The sequence below is a fragment of the Pseudophryne corroboree genome, chromosome 6, assembly GCF_028390025.1.
Source record: "Pseudophryne corroboree isolate aPseCor3 chromosome 6, aPseCor3.hap2, whole genome shotgun sequence".
NCBI lineage: Eukaryota > Metazoa > Chordata > Amphibia > Anura > Myobatrachidae > Pseudophryne > Pseudophryne corroboree.
This window is the reverse complement of record NC_086449.1, coordinates 237,526,465-237,540,723: the sequence shown is the minus strand read 5'-3', so window position 1 is coordinate 237,540,723 and position 14,259 is coordinate 237,526,465. Positions and strand designations below refer to the sequence as shown.

The 14,259-nt window shown below is 48.7% G+C and overlaps 1 protein-coding gene across 1 annotated transcript in view; it reads right to left on the bottom strand.

Moving 5' to 3' along the window:
• ABHD2 (abhydrolase domain containing 2, acylglycerol lipase) overlaps nucleotides 1-14,259 on the bottom strand; it is a 133,364-nt gene that overhangs the window by 80,049 nt on the left and 39,056 nt on the right. The window contains exon 4 of the mRNA XM_063925781.1: nucleotides 2,341-2,516. Within this exon, the coding sequence (XP_063781851.1) occupies nucleotides 2,341-2,516 (176 nt within the window). The remainder of the gene's footprint in view (nucleotides 1-2,340; nucleotides 2,517-14,259) is intronic.

Below are 14,259 nucleotides of genomic sequence, written 5' to 3'. Positions count from 1 at the left end.
TACTCCGCCTCCACGTAACCTTCCTCATCCAACATGTCGACACAGCCGTACCGACACACCGCACACACACAGGGAATGCTCTGATTGAGGACAGGACCCCACAAAGTCCTTTGGGGAGACAGAGAGAGAGAGTATGCCAGCACACACCAGAGCGCTATATAATGCAGGGATTAACACTATAACTGAGTGATTTTTCCCCCAATAGCTGCTTGTATACATATATTGCGCCTAAATTTAGTGCCCACCCTCTCTTTTTAACCCTTTGAGCCTGAAAACTACAGGGGAGAGCCTGGGGAGCTGTCTTCCAGCTGCACTGTGAAGAAAAAATGGCGCCAGTGTGTTGAGGGAGATAGCCCCGCCCCTTTTTCGGCGGACTTTTCTCCCGCTTTTTTATGGATTCTGGCAGGGGTAATTTATCACATATATAGCCCTGGGACTATATATTGTGATGATTTGCCAGCCAAGGTGTCTTATATTGCCCTCAGGGCGCCCCCCCCCCCAGCGCCCTGCACCCATCAGTGACCGGGGTGTGAGGTGTGCATGAGGAGCAATGGCGCACAGCTGCAGTGCTGTGCGCTACCTTGTTGAAGACAGAAGTCTTCTGCCGCCGATTTTCCCGAACACTTCTTGCTTCTGGCTCTGTAAGGGGGCCGGCGGCGCGGCTCCGGGAACGAACACCAAGGTCGGGTCCTGCGGTCGATCCCTCTGGAGCTAATGGTGTCCAGTAGCCTAAGAAGCCCAAACTACCACCTGTTAGGTAGGTTCGCTTCTTCTCCCCTTAGTCCCTCGCTGCAGTGAGTCTGTTGCCAGCAGATCTCACTGTAAAATAAAAAACCTAAATATACTTTCTTTCTAGGAGCTCAGGAGAGCCCCTAGTGTGCATCCAGCTCAGCCGGGCACAAGATTCTAACTGAGGTCTGGAGGAGGGTCATAGTGGGAGGAGCCAGTGCACAACAGGTAGTCCTAAAGCTTTCTTTAGTTGTGCCCAGTCTCCTGCGGAGCCGCTATTCCCCATGGTCCTTACGGAGTCCCAGCATCCACTTAGGACGTCAGAGAAATCTTGTAAAACTGTGTCCATTGACAAGGACTGACATTTATAAAAGGGAGAGAAGCAGGATTTTACTGTCCATTAGGTTATGTTACATTAAAAATGGCGATGAATCACAATTATTATTATCCTTTATTTATATGGCGCCACAAGGGTTCCACAGCGCTCAATTACAGAGTACATAAACAAATAATCAAAACAGGAAAACAGCGATTTACAGTTGACGTCAATATAGGACAAGTACAGGGTAAATAAACATAGCTACATCAGCAGATGACACTGGTATTAGTATCAGAAGACTGCTGGATTTGGTGCAGTAGAAGATTATTAAAGTAAGAAAAAGGATAAGAACATAAGTGAAGAGGGCCCTAATCGTGCAAGCTTACATTCTAAAGGGGAGGGGTAGACCGACAGGGGTGACACAGACTGGGTACATCGAGAGCGTGGAACAGAGGGTTAGGATGAGATTTGTCTGGGTTTGGTGAAGAAGTGAGTCTTGAGAACCCGTTTGAAGTTTTATAGAGAGGTGGAGAGTCTGAGGCGGAGAGGTAGGGAATTCCAGAGAAACGGAGCAGCACATGAAAAATCTTGGAGGTAGGTGTGGGAGGCAGTAATCAGTAGGCAAGAGAGTCGGCGTGCATTAGCAGAGCGAAGAGGACAGGTGGGAGTGTAAGGTCAAAGATGTAGATGGGAGAGGAGTGGGTGAGGGCTTTGTGAGTGTGAGAAGCTTGAAATGGATTCTGAAAGGGAAGGGGAGCCAGTGAAGGTCTTGCAAGAGAGGAGAGGTGGACGTAGTGGGTTTGGTGATGAAAATGAGCCGGGCAGCAGCATTGAGGATAGATTGGAGTGGAGAGACGTATTTGTCAGGAGGAGATTACAGTAGTCCAGTCTGGAGATGACCAGTGAGTGGATAAGAGTCTTAGTAGCATCCTGGGTCAGAAAGGGTCTGATCCTGGAAATATTTTTTAGATGAAAACGGCAGGTTTGCGAGAGGTGCTGAATGTGTGGTTTGAAGGAGAAGGAGGAACCAAGGATTACTCCAAGACAGCGCACTTTGGGGCTAGAAGACAATCACAGGAAGCAGTTAAAAACTATACATTAAATCTCACACAACTTATTTCGCTCTCTCCTCTGTACATGTCACACCCAAAAATACAGAATGTACCAAAATGTCCCTCACACATTCTACTCACCATATGTCTTCAGCTGCCACATGTACTCCATTACTCTCTTCAGACATCCCTATGATATATGACAGATGACCTTAACAAAGTTGTTCTCTATTTACTAACCTCCAGTGCAGTGTTCAGCTAGTGGCTCAAAGAGGTCAAACGTTGCAGTTGCCCCATCAGACATGTTAAGGTACTTGCGCAGTCCATGGGGATTTGGTGAGCTGACTCTCCCCATCTTTCCATATAGCGCTGTTTGGATATGTCCACTTTTTCCCCATATAAGAGGTGGAATGTACCTAATAAATGTAAAACATTAAGTCAACATTTCAATGAATAAAATGGTAAACATACGTTTTTTTGGTTTTTTTTTTAGGAAATAAAAAGTGTACTAGAGGCTTGGCTGTTTGTAGTCCAACCCACACGGTTTTGGGAAAGCAACCACTCAGGCGTGTAATCAACACTTTAAATCTATATTTACCATGCAGAGTTGGGCAACTAGCTCTGCTGTGACTACACTTTAAACGTTAGAGTTAGCATTTGTCAAGTTTGAAAGCAAACTTTAAAAAGGAACAATAAAAATAGAAAAAAAAATAGGATTTTAATACCTACCGGTAAATCCTTTTCTTTTAGTCCGTAGAGGATGCTGGGGTCACATCAAGAACCATGGGGTAAAGACGGGATCCGCAGGAGACATGGGCACTTTAAGACTTTCAAAGGGTGTGAACTGGCTCCTCCCTCTATGCCCCTCCTCCAGACTCCAGTTATAGGAATTGTGCCCAGGGAGACGGCCATTTCGAGGAAAAGGATTTATTGTTAAACTAAGGTGAGATACATACCAGCTCACACCTCAAGCACGCCGTACGACATGGCATTCAACATAACGCAAGTCAACGGCATGAACAACGTCAGCAACAGGCTGACTAAAAACGTAACACAACATGTGTTGAAACGTAACAAAAAACTGCAGATACAGTACGTACTGGGACGGGCGCCCAGCATCCTCTACGGACTAAGAGAAAAGGATTTACCGGTACTGTAGGTATTAAAATCCTATTGTCTCATACATCCTAGAGGATGCTGGGGTCACATCAAGAACCATGGGGTTATACCAAAGCTCTAGAAAGGGCGAGAGAGTGCGGATGACTCTGCAGCACCGATTGACCAAACATGAGGTCCTCATCAGCCAGGGTATCAAACTTGTAGAACTTCGCAAAGGTGTTTGAACCCGACCAAGTTGCCGCTCGGCAAAGTTGTAATGCCGAGACCCGCCGGGTAGCCGCCCAGGACGAGCTCACCTTTCTGGTAGAATGGGCCTTCACCGATTTCGGTAACGGCAATCCAGCCGTAGAATGAGCATGCTAAATCGTATGACAGATCCAGCGCGTAATAGCCTGCTTGGAAGCAGGAGCACCAATCTTGTTGTGAGCATACACGACAAACAGAGCCTCAGTTTTCCTAAACTGAGCTGTTCTGGGGACATAAATTTTGAAAGCTCTGACCACATCGAGAAACTTAGATTCCAGCAAGGCGTCAGTAGCCACTGGCACCACAATAGGTTGGTTTAAGTGGAACGACGAAACCACTTTCGGCAGAAATTGCAGACGAGTCCTCAACTCTGCTCTATCTTCATGGAAGATCAAATAAGGGCTCTTGTGAGACAAGGCTGCTAATTCAGACACCCGCCTTGCGGATGCCAAGGCCAACAGCATGACCACTTTCCAAGGGAGGAATTTCAACTCTACCTTCTGTAAAGGTTCAAACCAATGAGATTGAAGGAATTGCCACACCACGTTAAGATCCCACGGTGCCACTGGGGGCACAAAGGGAGGTTGGATGTGCAACACGCCTTTCACGAAAGTCTGAACTTCTGAAAGTGAGGCCAATTGTTTTTGGAAGAAAACCGATAAGGCTGAAATTTGTACTTTAATTGAGCCCAACTTTAGGCCCGCATAAACACCAGCTTGTAGAAACTGGAGAAAACGTCCTAACTGAAATTCTTCCGTAGGAGCCTTCTGGATTCACACCAAGACACGTATTTTCTCCAAATACGGTGGTAATGTTTAGTCGTTACTCCTTTCCTGGCCTGAATAAGAGTGGGGATGACTTCCTTGGGAATACCCTTTCGGGCTAGGATCTGGCGTTCAACCGCCAAGCGAAGTCGCGGTAAGTCTTGGAACACACACAGATCCTCCCTCAGAGGAAGAGGCCAGGGATATCCTATGAGTAATTCCTGAAGATCTGGATACCAAGCCCTCCTTGGCCTTTCTGGAACAATGAGGATTGCTTGAACCTTTGTTCTTCTTATGATCTTTATCACTTTTGGAACGAGTGGAAGTGGAGGAAACACATACACAGACTGAAACACCCACGGTGTCACTAGGGCGTCCACTGCTATTGCTTGAGGGTCTCTCGACCTGGAACAATATCTCTGAAGTTTCTTGTTGAGGTGAGACGTCATCATGTCTATTTGAGGAATTCCTCAAAGACTTGTCACTTCTGCAAAGACCTCTTGATGAAGATCCCACTCTCCTGGATGGAGATCGTGTCTGCTGAGGAAGTCTGCTTCCAAGTTGTCCACTCCTGGAATGAAGATCGCTGACAGAGCGCTTGTATGCCTTTCCGCCCAGCGGAGAACCTTTGTGGCCTCTGCCATTGCCGCTCTGCTCTTTGTTCCGCCCTGGCGGTTTATGTACGCTACTGCTGTTATGTTGTCCGACTGAATCAAGACAGGACGATTGCGAAGAAGATGTTCCCCTTGCAGAAGGCCGTTGTAAATGGCCCTTAACTCCAGAACGTTTATGTGTAGACAAATTTCCTGGCTTGACCATCTTCTCTGGAAGCTTTCTCCCTGTGTGACTGCTCCCCAGCCTCGGAGACTCGCATCCGTGGTCACTAAGATCCAGTCCTGGATCCCGAACCTGCGTCCCTTTAGGACAGAGATTTTCAACCTTTTTCAACTCGCGGCACACTGAACAAGATTAAAATATTGCCAAGGCACACTCAAATATAATGGTGATGCATGGTGCAGTTGCGTGTCCTAGGAGGTCATATCGTAGCTTCTCCAAAGGTAATGCTTGAGAAAGTCAGAAGAGCCCAACACTTCCCAGGACCAAAATTAGAACTGGCTCTGCAACCACTAAACCCACCAATATTGATCGTTCCAGGGCCTCAGTAGCGGCAAAACACTGATGGGTTTGGCTCTGCTTCTATGGCGGAACACCTGGAATACTGCTCAGGGCACGCTAGTGTGCCACGGCACAGTGGTTGAAAAACACTGCTCTAGGAGGTGAGAGCTGTGCAGCCACCACAGGAGTGAGATTCTGGTCTTGGAAGACAGGATCATCCTTCGGTGCATGTGCAGATGGGACCCGGACCACTTGTCCAACAGGTCCCACTGAAACACTCTGGCATGGAATCTGCCAAACTGAATGGCTTGTAGGCCGCCACCATCTTCCCCAGCAACTGAGTGCATTTATGGATCGATACTCTTGCTGGTTTCAGAATTTGTTGGACCAGGTTCTGAATTTCCCAAGCCTTTTCCACTGGAAAAAAACGCTCTGTAATTCTGTGTCCAGAATAATTCCCAAAAACGACAGCTGTCTCGTCAGAACCCACTGTGATTTTGGGAAGTTTAGGAGCCAACCATGTTGCTGCAGAATTGTCAGGGAGAGTGTAATGTTCTGCAGTAATTGGTCCCTGGATCTCGCCTTTATCAGGAGATCGTCCAAGTACGGGATAATTGTGACCATCATTTCGGCCATTACTTTGGTGAAAACCCTCGGAGCAGTGGACAGACCAAACGGCAACGTCTGAAATTGGTAATGACAATCCTGAACTGCAAACCTCAGGTAAGCCTGATGTGGAGGATAAATGGGAACATGTAAGTAGGCATCCTTTATGTCTACCAACACCATAAAATCCCCCTCCTCCAGACTGGAGATCACTGCCCGGAGAGATTCCATCTTGAATTTGAATTTTCTTAGGTAGAAATTGAAGGATTTGAGGTCCAGGATTGATCTGACTGAGCCGTCTGGCTTCGGGACCACGAACAGGCTCGAATAAAAGCCTTCTCCCTGATGCGACGGGGGAACCCTGACAATGACTTGATTGTGACACAGTTTTTGTATTGCGGCGCATACCACGTCCCTGTCCGGAAGAGAAGCTGGTAAGGCCGATTTGAAAATTCGGTGAGGGGGAACGTCTTGAAACTCCAGTTTGTACCCCTGGGACACTATTTCTAAAACCCATGGGTCCAGGGCCGAATGAGCCCAGAACTGACTGAAGAGCTTGAGACGTTCCCCCACGTCATGCGGTGGATTTGGCAGAAGCCGGGGAGGACTTCTGCTCCTGGGAACCGGCCACGGCCGGTGATCGTTTACCTTTTCCCTTTCCTCTAGTAGCAAGGAAGGGAGACCCTCTGCCTTTTCTGTATTTATTGGGCCGAAAGGACTGCATCTGATAGTGGTGTGCTTTCTTTTGTGCTGCAGGCACATAAGGTAAAAATGATGACTTACCCGCGGTAGCTGTAGATACCAAATCAGCGAGGCCGTTACCAAACAATACACCACCTTTATACGGTAGAGACTCCATAGTTTTCTTAGAGTCAGCATCAGCATTCCATTGATGAATCCACAATGCTCTCCTAGCTGAGACTACCATGGCATTGGCCCTTGATCCCAAGAGGCCAATATCCCTTGCAGCTTCCTTTAGGTAGACTGCAGCGTCCCTGATATAACCTAGTGTCAAAAGAATGCTATCCCTATCCAGGGTATCTATTTCAGATGACAAGTTATCTGCCCATTTTTCGATAGCGCTACTCACCCTCGCAGATGCAATGGCTGGTCTGAGTACCGTACCCGTGGTGACATAAATGGATTTCAATGTATTTTCCTGCCTACGATCCGCAGGATCCTTTAGGGCTGCCATGTCAGGGGACGGAAGAGTCACCTTTTTGGACAGCTGTGATAGAGCTTTGTCCACAATGGGGGGTGACTCCCATTTTTTCCTATCCCCAGAGGGAAACGGATACGCCACTGGAATCCTTTTGGGAATCTGAAACTTTTTGTCAGGATTTTCCCAAACCTATTCACAAAGCGTGTTCAGTTCATGAGAGGGAGGAAACGTTACCTCAGGTTTCTTTCCTTTATACATACAGACCCTAGTATCAGGAACAGTAGGGTCCTCAGTGATATGTAATAAGTCTTTTATTGCCACAATCATGTACTGAATGCTCTTTGCCAGTTTTGGATCTAATCTGGCATCACTATAGTCGACACTTGAGTCAGTGTCCGTGTCGGTATCCGTGTCTGCCAGCTGGGCAAATGAACGTTTTTGTGACCCCGAGGGGGTCTGGACTTGTAACAACACATCCTCTACGGATTTCTTCCATGCCTGAATCTGAGACTCAGATTTATCCAAACTCTTATTTATCAGAGCCTCATTAGCATTCGAAGCACTCTAAACATTCACCCAATCAGGTGTCGGCGGTGCCGACAGGGTCACTCCCACAGCCGTTTGTGTCCCTAACATAGTCTCCTCCTGGGAAGAGCACTCCGCCTCAGACATGCCGACACACGTGCACCCAACACACACACAGACACACTGGGCCTATAGGGGACAGACCCACAGCAAAGCCTGTCAGAGAGACACCGAGGGAGTTATTGCCAGCTCACACCCACAATGTCCCAGACCTGCAGCGCTTTTATAATTAACATATAATGCACCAAAATAACTGTCCCCCCCCCCCCGTTTTTCACCCGATACTTATGTAGCAGTGTGAGGAAGGACCAGCGTCTCTGCAGCCTTGTGTAGAGAAAATGGCGCCGGGCTGTGTGCTGTGAGGGCTAAGCTCTGCCCCCGTAATGGCGCGCTTCAGACCCGCTCTTTTTAAATACATTTTTATACTGGCGGGGGTCCGGACAGTGCCCTGGCACTATGTCCGCTCTTGCCAGTTACTTATAGAGGTCATATATGCTACCCAGGGCGTTCCCCCGCACCCTGTAGTGCCGCTGTGTGTGGGAGCATGGCGCGCTGCGTGCGAGCGCTGCGGTACCGTACCTCAGAAGCAGTCACTGAAGTCTTCTTTTCTTCTTCTACTCACCTGTCTTCTGACTTCTGGCTCTGCAAGGGGGGTGACGGCGGGCTCTGGGAACGAGCATCTAGGCGTACCTAGCGATCAGACCCTCAGGAGCTAATGGTGTCCTGTAGCCAAAGAAGCAGAGCCTTGAAACTCACAGAAGTAGTTCTGACTTCTCTCCCCTAAGTCCCACGAAGCAGGGAGACTGTTGCCAACAGTACTCCCTGAAAATAAAAAACCTAACGTAAGTCTTTTTCAGAGAAACTCAGTAGAGCTCCTCAGAGTGCATCCAGTCTCACTGGGCACAGATTCTAAACAAGAGTCTGGAGGAGGGGCATAGAGGGAGGAGCCAGTTCACACTCTTTGAAAGTCTTAAACTGCCCTGGTCTCCTGCGGATCCCGACTATACCCCATGGTTCTTGATGTGACCCCAGCATCCTCTAGGACGTATGCGAAAATAGGAATTTAATACCTACCGGTAATTCCTTTTCTCATAGTCTGTAGTAGATACTGGGCATCCGCCTCAGTGCTTCGTTTTCCTGCTTACCTAGTTGTACGTGTTATGGTTGGGTTTGCTGTTGCTTTCGCTATTACATGTGTGGTTAGCGTTGCTATCCTTATATAGTTAGCGTTGCTTTCCTTTTCCATGTTTGGTTAATGTTGCTACCTTTCTTATTGTTAGTGTTTCTTTCCTCTGTTATGGTTAGCTCTGCTTTCTTATTGTTGTGTTTGATTCTTTACCTCACCGCTTTGTGTTATATCCTTCTCTCAAAGTATGTCCGTCTCCTCTGGCACAGTTTCCTAGACCGAGTCTGCTAGGAGGTGCATAGATAAGAGGAGCCAAAACACACTATTCATTTCTTAAAGTGCCAGGCTCCATAGTAATATACTATTCCCCAGTATCCACTATAGACTACGTGAAAAGGAATTAAGTATTAAATTCCTATTTCTCTTACATCCTAGTGGATACTGGGGAATAGTATATTACCATGGGGACGTCCCAAAGCTCCCAGAACGGGTGGGAGAGTGCTGAGACCACTGCAAAACCATCTGACCAAACTGAAGGTCATCTTTGGCCAAGGTGTCAAACCTGTAGAACTTAACAAAGGTGTTCACACCAGACCAAGTTGCTGCACGGCACAACTGTAATGTCGAGAGCAGCCACCCAGGAAGAACCCACCAACCTTATGGAGTGGGCCTGACAGAGCTCGGCAGCGGCAGGGCCGCCGAAGTATAAGCCTGTTGGAAAGTCAGTGTGAGCCAACGAGCAATGGACTGCTTGGAGGCAGGACGACCAATTTTCTTAGCATCATAAAGGACGAAAAGCAAGTCAGATTTCCTGTGACGAGCTGTCTTTTTGATGTAAATCCTCAAAGCTCTCACCACATCCAGGGACTTGGAGCAACCGAAGTGTCGGATAAGACAGGAACCACGATTGGTTGATTTACATGAAACGCTGATACCACTTTCAGCAAAAATTGCGAGTTCTGAGCGCCGCCTTATCCTCCTGAAACACTAAGTATGGGCTCTTGCAGGACAAGGCCCCCAATTCCGACATTTGCTGAGCCGGAGCCAAAGCAAGTAACATAACTGTCCTCCACGTCAGGTATTAAAGTCAACCTTATGCAAGGGTTTGAACCAATCCAATTGGAGAAAGGTCAACACCACATTGGAGGTCCCACAGAGCCGTGGGAGGAACAAAGGGTGGCTGAATGTGCAACATCCCCTTAAAAAAAGTCTGTACTTCAGGTAGTTTCTGGAAGAAGATTGAGAGAGCCGAGATCTTGCCTTGAGGGAGCCTAATCGTAGGCCCTTGTCCACTCCAGCTTGCAGGAACAGCAGAAACCGGCCCAGACGAAATTCCACAGGAGAACATTTTCGACCCTCACACCAAGAAACATATTTCTTCCAAATACGGTGGTAATGTTTGGAGGTAACCATCTTACTGGCCTGAACCATAGTGGAAACCACATTGGATGGAAGACCCTTCCTGCTCAAAATTTCTCTCTCAACTTCCAGGCCGTCAAACGTAGCAGCTGTAAGTCTGGATAGATGAATGGTCCTTGCTGAAGAAGGTCCTCGCGAAGCGGCAGGGGATTCCTCCAACGACAGGGTCATGAGGTCCGTCTACCAGGCTCGTCGAGGCCCATCTGGGGCAATGAGATTTGCCTGAACCCTTTCCTTTTAGAGTCTTTTGAGAACTCTTGGTATTAGAGGAATTGGAGAAACCGGTAAACAAACTGGTAAGTCCATGGCGTCGTCAGAGCGTCCACCGCCAACGCTTGCGGGTCCCTCGTTCTGGAACAGCAACGACGGAGCTTCTTGTTGAGCCGAGAAGCCATCAGGTCTATCTGTGGACAACCCCACCGGTGAACAAGTTGTTGAAACACCTGAGGGTGGAGGCCCCATTCCCCCCAGATGGAGGTCGTGCCTGGTTAGGAAGTCCGCTTCCCAGGTGTCCACTCCTGGAATGTAAATGGCTGAGATGGCTCTTGCGTTGGCTTCCACCCAGAGGAGTATTCTTGACACCTCTTGCATTGCGGCTGTTTCTGGTTCCTCCCTGTCAGTTAATGTACGCTACTGCCGTGGCATTGTCGGACTGCACCTGGATGGCCTGATTCTGAAAAAGGTATGAGGCCTGTATCAGAGCATTGTAAATAGCCCTGAGTTCCAGGATGTTGATTGGAAGAGTAGATTCCTGAAAGGACCACGTCCCCTGGAACTGCGCTCCCTGACTCACAGCCCCCCAACCCCCGGAGGCTGGCATCCGTTGTCAACAACGTCCATGACTGGGTGTTGAAACTCCGACCCTCCACCAGATGGGAAACTTGTAGCCACCATAGCAGAGAGATCCGTGCTTTCGGTGATAGGGTTATATGCTGATGCACGTGTAGGTGAGAGCCCGACCATGTGTCCAACAAATCCAGTTGAAACAGTCGCGCATGGAACCTGCCATACTGTATTGCCTCATAGGAGGCCACCATCTTGCCCAGCAAGCGGATGCAAAGGTAAATCGAGACCTTGCAAAGTTTCAGCACCGACCGAACCATAGACTGAATAGTTGAAGCCTAGGGGATCATTCCGACCCGACTGCTCGCTGCAGTGCACCGGCGCATGGCAGCTTTCATTACCTAGCGATCGCCTCTGAGACAGAGGCGGTCGCTAGGCGAGAGGGGCTGAACGACGACGTTAAGCCGCCGTTTAAGGGGAGCGGTCCGACCAATGCAGGCGTGGCCGGACCGTTAGGGGGGAGGCGGGCCGCGACGGCTGCGCGACGTCTCACGCAGCCACTGCGGCCAGCGGGAACGACGAGCAAGCCGGGAGTTACTCCTCAAATACAAAGGCATCGCCACTGTGCGATGCGTTTGTATTTGTGCAGGGGGTGGGGGGGCAGACTGACATGCGGGGCGTCCCCCCGCATGTCAGGGAACATGATCGTAGCTGTGCTAAATTTAGCACAGCTACGATCAACTCGGAATGACCCCCCCTTGTCCATAGGAAGGTAAACCTTCTGAGACACCGTATCCAGAATCATCCCCTGGAACTGAATTCTCCGAGACGGTTCCAAGTGAGACTTCTGGAAAGTGAGGATCCAATCGTGATCCGTAAGCACACGGGAAGTTAAGTCGACACTGTGCAGTATGAGGAGATCGTCCAGGTACGGAATTATTTGGACACCCCTCATGCGCAGTTGTAGCATCATTTCCGCCATGACCTTTGTGAACACCCTTGGGGCTGTGGAGAGATCGAAGGGTAAGGCCTGAAACTGGAAATGCTGGTCCAGAATCGCGAACCTGAGGAACGCCTGATGAGGAGGCCAAATTAGGATATGTAGGTATGCGTCCTTTATATCCAGGGACACCAGAAACTCCCCCTCCTCCGAATTCGCTATCACTGCTCTTAGAGATTACATCTTGAATTTGAACACCCGAAGATATGGGTTCAGGGATTTGAGGTTCAAGATCGGTCTCACCGAGCCATCCGATTTCGGAATCACAAAGAGACTTGAGTAAAACCCCTTTGTGTGCAGCTGAGGAAGCACTGGAACAGTAACTCCTGTAGAAAGCAGCTTTTGCACTGCTTGCTGTAAGGAAACTCTGGCTTCCTGTGAAGCTGGTAAGCCTGACCTGAAGAATGTCAGAGGAGGGAGTTCCTGAAATTCCAGACGGTATCCTTAGGATATGAGGTCCCTCACCCAAGGATTCCGGCAGGACTCTGCCCATATGTGGGCGAAGTGTTGAAGGCGAGCACATACCTGAAAGTCGCCTTGCTACTGGGGCCAACCGTCATGCGGAGGGCTTTGTGGAAGAGGATCCTGAGGCCTGGTCCGCAGGCCCAGCAGCTGCTGGTTTACGGGACTTACCACAAGTTCCTCTAGCAGCACTGGAGGCACCTCTGGCTTTGCCTCTGAATCTGGCCACCCAAAAGGACTGCAGGGAGGGTCCCGGATAGGATAGGCCTGGCAGGTGGGGGGGCAGACGTCAGATATGTAGATTTACCTGCAGTTGCCTGAGATATCCACTTGTTTAGGTCTTCCCCAAACAAGGAATCACCTGCAAAAGGAAGATTTTCAACCCCTTTTTTGGAATCAGCATCTGCTGACCATTGACGTAGCCCCAGGGCTCTACGAGCAGATACTGCCATAGCAGTGGTACGGCCATTAATGATACTAAGTTCCTTAACGCCCTCACTCTAAGTTTGCACTATCTTGGATGTGTTGTAGCAATGTAACCATCTCTTCTTGAGGTAGTGTAAGCAATCCTTTCAAAATGTCAAACCATTTTACCATGGCTCTAGAAATCCAGCCGCATACAATGGTAGGACGGTGGGCTACACCCGCTGCAGTGTAAATTGATTTAAGAGTGGTTTCAATTTTGCGATCAGCTGGGTCTTTAAGAGAAACAGCCCCAGGAACAGGTAAAACAATCTTACGTGACAGTCTGCACACAGACGTATCTACTGCTGGTAGGGTTTCCGAGACTTTCCTATCCTCTACAGGGAAAGGGAAAGAATTTAACATCCGTTTGGGGCTAATAAATTTTTTGTCAGGATGTAGCCATGCTGCTATGGCCAGGGAATCTAATTCTTTAGAACCCAGGAAGGTTGCAGAGGATTTTGGTTTCACATTAAAATACGATTCCTCTGCCTGTTCATCCTCCTCATCAGGGATGTGGAGCACCTCTCTAATGGCATAAATGAGGGCCTCAACACCCGGGGACAGTGAATTATCCTTGTCCACCTCAGCCTCTCCTTCCGCAAACTCTGTTCGTTCAGAATCATCGTCAGATTGCAATAAGAGACCAACGGGGGGCGCTGAAGAGCCTGCCTGTGGTCACCAGCAACAACCATAAACGTGTCCATAGTTTGTTTCAGGGCTTATCTTTCCTGCTTAGACATAGCGAACTCTGACTTAATACTGGAAACCGTAGTTTTAAATGATTCCATCCAATCAGGATCCCGCACATTACTAGCTTGTGAAGAAATGAAGCATTGGGTACACGAGTGATCCCTGTGAGGAAGGTGTAAACCTAGCCTTGCATAAAGTACACACAGACTTATTTGCAGACATGCAGAGCAGAAAAACACAGTTAGTAATATAACACAGTGTAGTTTTAGTGAGCTATGCACACTTATCCCAGCTGACCCTGAATGGAGTGACACAGAGCAGAATGGAACCAGAGACCGAGCAGCGCCCCGCTGAGTGTCTTCTATGTGTAAATATTCCCACAGCGGTCTAACCACTGATATTGCACTCCCCCCTACACTATAACCCCCTGGTACCATTTACAGTGGTGATTCAGTGGGTACTGTGGAGGAGCAGTCTCCACGTGCAGCCTGTTATCAGCAGCAGAAGGAAATGGCGCCGTTTTGTCTCTGGTCCCACTCTCCGGGAAGCCCCGCCCGCTTAATGGCGCACGGCCCCTGTAGATTTTTATACAGGTTTTCTCCATTTACATTGTAAA